The sequence below is a fragment of the Merops nubicus genome, unplaced genomic scaffold, assembly GCF_000691845.1.
Source record: "Merops nubicus isolate BGI_N331 unplaced genomic scaffold, ASM69184v1 scaffold9368, whole genome shotgun sequence".
Taxonomy (NCBI): domain Eukaryota; kingdom Metazoa; phylum Chordata; class Aves; order Coraciiformes; family Meropidae; genus Merops; species Merops nubicus.
The window spans coordinates 14,016-22,257 of NW_008625084.1; the positions used below are offsets into that span (position 1 = coordinate 14,016).

Consider the following 8,242-nt stretch of genomic DNA (forward strand, 5'->3'; position numbering starts at 1 on the left):
GTACATCCTGTGTATATGATTTTAAAGCAGATGATCACTGGCACTAGAACAGTGTAGGAGAACGCCCGGTTGTACAGTATGAGCCAGACGTGACCACGCTGCCCCTGCAGCAGGTCCCAGCCGGGGCCGCTCGGTGTCACCGGGGCCGCTGTGCCGGGGGCTCGTCCTGGTGCAGGAGTGAACACTAGTGGAGCCTGTCCCCGAGCCCAACGGGGCCTCCCGGACTCTGCCCCGCCTCGTGCCCCGTCCCCTGCTGTTGTACCTGCCCCTTTCGCAACGGTCGGGGCCGGACTGGGCGGTCGGAACAAGCCGTGTGCTCTCTGGGGATTTTTAACTACTCTTGTATTGGTTTTTTAACAGTTCCCTGTGAAGGTTTCTTCTAAGACTTGGGCTTTTTTAAGCCTTTTGAGTGTCGCCCTGCTGGGGTGAGGCAGCCTGCAGGGTTTGTGTGCAGGGGAGTCCCACGTGGTGGCTGCACTGCTGGGCTTGGCTGGGTGCTGCTCTGGCTCACGGGGAGCGTTGCTTGGAAAACACCACACGGGGTTTAGAAATGGAAGGGGGTGAGTACTGAACCATGATCAGTGTCAGCAGTGTGTAAAATACAAAGTAGTCTTAAAATCCGTCTCTAGACACTAAAAACCACCATGTTCAGACTTGTAAGTAAACAGTGGTACCAGATTATTGTACAGTCAATGTTAAATAAAAGCCAAAACTGGAATGTGCAGACAATAGGATTTGGGTAACTTGTGCACTGTCCCTTTGTTTTGTCTGGTTAGTCCTTTTTTTAAACTAATATTCTTAAGTAGATGGGTATGTTCAAGATCTACAGCTCATGCATCCTGCTCAACCGAGGTTGCACCACAAAGGGTTTGCCCAGGGACCATGACCTGCTGCTGCTGTGAAGTCAATGTTCTAATAACTACAGCTTGTTGAGGTGCAATACCTGTACTCCCGGAGTAAGTTACAGTAGGTCTCATTGTTTCTGTCACAGAAAGGATCTGTTTGGACTGCTGTACTCCTCATTTGATGTAACAATGCTATTAATCTAAATATTTGTAAATAAAGTACCTGTATCTAGATAAACTGAAGTGGCTTGTGGTGTTTGCTCTGGCCCTCTGCTTACAGCGGGACTTCTGAGGGGGCTTGTTCCTCAGAGCTCATTAACAGGACTTGCTGAGGCTGTTTTCCAGCCAGCTCCCAAAAGCTGCCAGGCTGGTGCTGCTGCTGCCTGCAGTCAGGCCTCTGGTTCTTGAGAAAAGTGTCTCCTTAAACTGGAGGAAGAGGAATGTGAGCTCTGCCCAGGATGATGTAAGAATTCCTTGTGGTGATGGTATTTGTGCTTCAGCTGCTGGTGTTCAACCTTTACAGTGGACCTTAAGTGGTAAAACCCTCACAGGCTTTTCACAAGAGGAGTCTGCCAGGCCCTTCTAGAACCCAGAACTGTTCCTGAAGGTGGGTGGTTTATTCCCATTGATAAGTGACCCGAGTTTCACGAGGTACAACAAGAGGTTTCTATTAATGTGGATAAGATAGGGCAAGACTGAGACTGATTTCAAAGCCTGTCTGTATGGGAGGGGTAGAGAGCCTGGGAGAGAGTCACACTGTGCCAGCTGCCTGCTGAAGAGATGTTCTTCTTCAGGACAGGCCTGTTACTCATGCAGGTAACTCCTGCTCTGCTGCCTGAAGGCTTTACCAAGTGTTTCTTCCATTCCTAATTTAGAGCAAGTTGCTTGGAACTCTGTTACAGAACCCTTGACCAGTACTGCAAGTTTCACTTGCTGCAGGGAGGACCCACAGCAGTCAGAGGGTGCTGCCACCATCCTCAGCCAGGACCAACACTGCAGCATGATGCTGCAAGTAAAAGTGTCCTTGAGAGAACTTACCAACCATCTAAATAAGCCAACATCAATCACCAAAGTTTATTTTAAGGAAGCACTCAAAAGTAACTATTCAAACATGCATGAATTGGCCAACAGGTGAACTGACAACTTTGTACAAACCTGCTTTAGAGTGGAAACCGGCAGCTGCCCACAATTAAATAGGAGCTTTGGACACATTAAACTCCTCATTTAAAAATAGTTTTCTTTAAAAATAACCTTATATACATAAAGCTCTGATATTCAATCGTACAAAAACTTCACAGTACTGAGCAGGCCCTGCAGCCAGCGGAGTGTTACAGGGGCAGCTGCCTTTGTGGAAGAGGTTTGCAAAAGGGTGAGGTAGAGCCTCTGCAGGTGCTGCCCACGGCAGCACAGGGATGGGGTGGTGCCTGGAGGAGAGCTGACCCCCCTGGTTCTGCCCCCACAGGACAGTGCCTGTGGTGGGGCCTGTTTGGCTGACAACCCGTAGATGCACTTAAAAGGTTTTTCTTCTCATGTGTTGTAGCTCTTGAAGAAACATTTTTCATTACAAAACATGAGGTACCAGGCTGGTACCATAACCAGCTGGAACTGCTGTTGAGATGCTGGGCTACACATGCATTAAACGCAGAGGAGTGTTCCTGGAAGATGGAGGATGGGAAGAGCTTGACATTTCAGCTGGTCACCCCAGGAGTAACTTCTGTGTCATGTGAGAGTTGACAACACACATCTAAGGGCCAAACCAGCATCAAGTGCCAGGACATGAACCACAGGAATGCTTTCACTGGGAGGGGACCAGACGCCTGAGAATCCACCATGCCCATGGGCTACTTCCCCCTACCACCAACAGGCCTCAATCTTCGGTGCTCCCCCGACTCGGGGAATCCAGCTGGGCTGAGGACGTGTCTCACCTCTGGGCTGAGGACATGTCTCACCTCTGGGCTTCACTGAGACATCCCTCGGGAGCAGGAACGCGGCGGCTGCGCCACCACTGGAATGCTGGCCGGCCTGCTGGGGCCGAGGGCCAGGGCAGCCTGGGGAAAGCAGGAGAGGTCCAACTAATTAACATTTCCAATGAGCAGAGACACATTAAACTGCACAAAATAAATGCAAAAAACCCCCAAACTGAACAACTTTGAGGAGAGGTTACCCTTTTCAGAGACGTAAGGGACTCTCAGCAAACCCCCTCCAGGCCGGGCAGCCTGTGGCTCTGCCAACTACTGACACCTAAAAACCCAGCAAACAGAATTCCTGTGAGCAGCAGAGCGTTACCTCTGGGTTTGTTAAGTTCAGAGCCTTGTGAAGAGGTCCTAGACTCAAACTTTGGGCTCGGAACAGCGAATCTGAAGAAGTGCTGCTGACGAGGTCATCCAGGGCGTCCACCTGTCGCTTCAGGCTGTGCAGGGTCCCTTCTGTTTGCTGCTTTCCTCTCATCAACACTTCCACTTGCTTGGACATGCACTGCCGGAGCCGAGCCTGGAGAAATCATTAGTTCTAATTATAGCCAGCCAGGGTCATTTTTAAGACTGTATTTAAAAAAGTCTGACTACCTTAAAGTCAGGCTGTAAGGGATGTGATGTTAGGAGTCTCAAACCAGAAGGCGATGGCAATGGGTTTGGGAATTGATTTTAAGGAGTTGCCTTCCTCCCATGTCAGAAACAAGCTCCACTTCTATGGCCTCGACCCTGAACTGCTTGAAGAGAGCAACAGGACCTGTTCTGACTGAACCTGGCCCTCGCCTGCACTGCAGTGACCACAGGTGCTCCTGAACTGTGCTTCTCACATTGCTAATACCCCAGCGTGAGGTGAATGAGAGAATCGTGGTGGAATTCTCAAAAATCCAATGAGCTGTTCATTCAAACTACTCCTCCTGATGCAGTGTGCAGTTGCTGAGCTTTCTTCTGTTCCCACCCAGAGGGACCCTGTCCCTAGCTGGCATGTATGGAGCAGAGAGGCCAGAGCTGAAGGTGGACCCTCCCCACCCCCCTGGGTGGTTTAGGTGATTTCTAGAGGGGCCCCAGGGGACACTGGTGTGACTGGGAGATGTGCCACCTTCAGGCGATCCTCGTGATGCTGCAGCTTCTCTCGCAGAGCCTCTCCCCGCCACTGCTCGTCCTGGGGGAGCACAGAGCACAGGCAGCAAGTGAGTGCTGGGCACAGGGCACCAGCACTGACCTGCTCAGCTGCACTGCCCCGAGCAGCTGCTTTCTGAAAGCTTTTTACCATTAGGAAGACTTTTGAAAAATTCAACTTTTCCTCCAATAAGAGGAGTCTTCTGTCAGCAGCACCAAACAGATGGGTCTCCTCCCAGTCATCAGATTCCCAGTGCAGACTCTCCTGGCCTTCAGAATGTGCTTCTGAGTCTTCCAATGGTTCCACAGAGGATGGGCTTAAAGATTGAAACTCCATCTGAATTTCATCTTCAGCCTCTGGTTTAAGCCATGTTGCTGCATTCTCCATTTCCCTTTGTCTCTGTTCCAGGTCTTCTTGAGCTTTAACCTGTGTCACAGAACAGTGAGGATACAAATGCATCATCAGTCTGGAGGGGTTTTCCTGTAGAGCTGACCGAGCTCCTTCTGCAGTGTCCACATTTTGACTGCTGTGATCAGAAATCACAAACCCTCTGAATAGATCAGCCCCAATTCTGACATCACTTTGCCTGTGAAACCTCTTGGATGGTAGGAGAAGTGACTGAAGTTACTAGGACACAACTTCAACCTGTTCATACTCTGACCTTGCATGGTCTTCCTCAAATGCTTTCTAGCTGTTAACAACCTTCTCCTCTGAAGAACTCAATTTTTAAAAGGACTTAGAAACAATTTATAAAGGACTTAAAGGACTAGGAGTCGGACAACATGGAATCACCTTTAAAAGTGAGTATCTAAAGCAGAAAATGCTGGCCCAGGTTGGCACTAACAAGTCATTAAGTGCCTACTGAGTAGCTTTCAACATTGATAGCACTTAGTGATTTGCATAAATTATGACTCTAGTTCTGCCAAGTTCCTACTACCAAACTTTAAGGTAGAAAGGAGCTGGAGTCCCAATTCTTCAAGTGTTACATTACCTGAGCTGACAGGAAACATTTAGGTGCATTTGCTGCCTACCTGGGGAGCACTCAAATCCAGGGACTCTTAACAAGGAGCTGAGCATTACCCCTCAGCCTGCCTCTAAAGGCCAGGGTCTCTTTCTCAGGCATTGTTTTGCTGGGTGAGAGACATCGATCCCTTTGAACTGGCCTCAACAGTGCCTGGAATTCACCACAGGGTGGGAAGCTTGACCACATAGCTGGGCCACTCTGAAGGATGAAACCCTGCTTTAGAGCCTCTGGCAACCCTACACTGAGAACTCTGCATGTGACTGACTGGCTGGAGCTGGTTTGTTCAGTTTTAAACTGGGATTATTGAGCTGCCTGAACCTACTGATCATGAACAGACTTCCTTTCAGACTCAGCTTCCCCCAGAGCTGGGAACATGGCATGGCAGTTGTAAGTAGGTCCACTTCTAACTGGGGTAGGGCAGACAGGAGGAGGTTCCAAACACTATCCCTGTGTCTGGAAGTCAGGGCTTCCCTCAGACCCACCTGCACCTGGCTGCTCAGCGATACCTGGGCTGGGAGATCCATGGAGTCCTGCTGGTCCTGGCCAGGGTCCCTCAGGAGACACGTGGCTGGGCCGTGGCTGTTGTGTGGGGCTCGTTCGGCAGTCGCTCTGTCGCTCTGCCAGTGGTTATTTCCATGCTTTTGTTCCTAGGAAAACAGAAATACTGCCCTGAGCTGGGAGCATCCATGGCAGGAAAAGGCATCAGAAGCACCCACCTAACTCAGTTTCCTCAAGTTAAAAGGTAGAAACAGCATTAACCAGAAGTACCTGGGGGTGTTCTGCAGCAGTCTACACCTACCAGAGTTTCAATGCCTCCAGTTCTGTCTAGTCATTGTTACCAGATTACTTAGTTCCTCCAACAGTAAAAATGGGAGTTCTACCATTTTGCTGGTTAGAAATAACACAAATTCCAAACATCCTCCCCTCAGCCAGGACTTACGTGCAGTTTTCTTTCAAGCTGCACCCTTTTCTTTTTCATTGCTCTTTTCAGACTCAAGATTTCATTTTCTGCTTTTTTCCGCTCTGCTGCTATCTGATCTTGGAGATAGTTTAGCTCAGACTTGGAGACTTCCAGTTCTTTTTGAAGAGATTGTATTTCTCTATTTTTCTGTTGCAATTGTAATTCTCTTTCTGAGAGCTGATGTTCTGGAATCAACATTTTTTAAAAACAATCCTGGTTAGCAGAAGTGTTTCAGTACCTTGGCATATTTCATACACATCATATAGTTTTCAAACATTTTAATCTGCTGAGCAGTGATTTCTAAAAACACTGACACAAGGTGAGAGGGGATGGAACAGCAGCTGGCTTTAGAATTTCTGTTCTTTAAGCAAGTCAGTCTAAGGATCCAGTCAATCCATGTCCTGTACTAGAAACCAAGCCAGAGTAACAGGAATATTTGTTGGTTTCGTTAGAGTTACAACCCACAGATGGTAACAATTGACTGTGCAATCACTCTTACTGCTTTTTCTGACAGCTTCTTCCAGAGCTGCACACTGGGACTCCTCCTTTTCTAGCCTCCCGAGGTTTTCTTCTGCCAGCTTTACTTTTGCTACCGCCTGCTCCAGTTTCTTTTGTTGATCTGTTAGTTCCTTTTCCAATAGTATTTTCTGGTCTTTCACTTTAGCAGTGTATTCTTCCAGTTTCTTTCCTTCATGCTCTGAATTTTGCTTGAGGCGATGAAGAATCTGCCAACCAAGAAAACCACAAGAACCCACCACTTCAAGCTTTAACTAGTACCAACTCAAAGAGAACAAATACATCACCCAAAGACATAATCCAAATTAAAGCAGCTCACACTGGAAAGAACTGTGGTTTAATACTTCCTACTGATCAAAAAACATGCATCCGTTTTTCTGTTTTCTCTTTAATTTTCAGCACAACTCCCTCAGTTTGTCTTCTGGTTAGCAGTCTGTTGAAACTGCTCAGCCAACAGAAGTTCATTTTACTTCAGGAATATATAATTAAGCCCGAATTTTTACAAAGAACTGATGGGCTTTGCACAGAAATAGAAGAGAAAAGAAGAACAAGAGCTGCCAATAGTGATCCACTCAAAATCAAAAGGAAAATTCAGGATAAAAAACCTCTGGGATTTTTTCTGCTTAGTTTTGGAATGATGGAGTTAAGTTTTTGTTAGTTCCACTTAAAATCTATTGTACCATTTCAGGTACTCTGCATGGTTTGCTCATCTCCCCAAAGGTATCAACAGCAAGGGAAATTCTCTGGACAATATCCAGCTGCTGTATTTTGGGAGCTCAGAAAACAGAATAGCCTGTCCTAGTCCATCTGCTCCCCCAGCAGCCAGGGCACAGCACTGCACAGGGCCCTCCACCCCACTGGCCCCTCTGCCCTTGGGGTCACTGATTTGTTTTGCTGTAGTTTTGTTACCAATTCAGTGTAAGATGACCCTGCCACCAAGGAGCATGCAGCTGTGTTGTGACACTAGATTTCACTAAAACACCACTTAATGTTGAATCTTTTTGTTTACTGCTACTCTGCTAAGAATGAGGCTTCATGTTTCTTAAAGCATTGGTATGTTATTTGTAAACCTGCACCCAAAACTTCTTGGTCTGCATTTTTTTAGAGGTCAGGAGGAAATGAGAGAAGTCATCAGGCTCGTTACCGCTGCTTGCTTGGCTAGTTCTGTTTCTTTCTCTTCAATCTCCTTCTGGAGCTGCTGCAATTGGTTCTCTCTCCTTTTCTGTCTCTCTTGGCAATCCTTACGCTTCCTTAAATACTCTCGGATATCTTCTTTTAGGGTTGCCTGCTCTTTAAGCAGCTCATCCTGATGCCTTTTATTATTTTTCAAAGCCTGCAGTGTAAAACAAAGTCAAGTGACATAACTAAGCTGGTAAGAGTAAGAGCTCCCTGGCTAAAAAGGCTTGTTTGAAAGAATAGAACTGATCACCCCTGATCCCACTGGAGATAACCTTCCGTTTGAACCACTGAGGGAATTACCACAGTAGGAACCACAGGATAAAAAGCTAGAAGATGCTGTTTAAAAAAAAATATATAACTTCTTCCTAAAAAAACAATAAACCAGCATGATTTTGCTTCTGTGTTTGGATAGTTTTCTAGAAAGAAGATAAATTCAAAGCCAAACAAACCCACAAAAAGAACTCCAAATCCCCACCAAACCAGACAACCAAAAACCAAAACTAACTCCACACTCCAGCTTGGTAACAACAACCCAACTGGAGAGTCATCCCAGCTGTCACTTAAAGAGAAGACTCAGAAGTTTCATTTGGTAGGTACCTACTGGAGCCCAAATCACTCCAAACTCAGCAG

The 8,242-nt window shown here is 47.1% G+C and overlaps 1 protein-coding gene across 1 annotated transcript in view; it reads right to left on the reverse strand.

The window, feature by feature from the left end:
• Window positions 1-2,803: 2,803 nt before the first annotated feature.
• Window positions 2,804-8,242, reverse strand: part of CNTRL (centriolin) — a gene marked incomplete at its 5' end in the record, with an annotated part of 19,022 nt that continues 13,583 nt past the window's right edge. Inside the window, 8 exons of the mRNA XM_008945558.1 lie at window positions 2,804-2,893; window positions 3,132-3,335; window positions 3,912-3,974; window positions 4,083-4,358; window positions 5,463-5,603; window positions 5,897-6,102; window positions 6,417-6,642; window positions 7,578-7,766. Coding sequence (XP_008943806.1) covers window positions 2,804-2,893; window positions 3,132-3,335; window positions 3,912-3,974; window positions 4,083-4,358; window positions 5,463-5,603; window positions 5,897-6,102; window positions 6,417-6,642; window positions 7,578-7,766 — 1,395 coding nt within the window. The remainder of the gene's footprint in view (window positions 2,894-3,131; window positions 3,336-3,911; window positions 3,975-4,082; window positions 4,359-5,462; window positions 5,604-5,896; window positions 6,103-6,416; window positions 6,643-7,577; window positions 7,767-8,242) is intronic.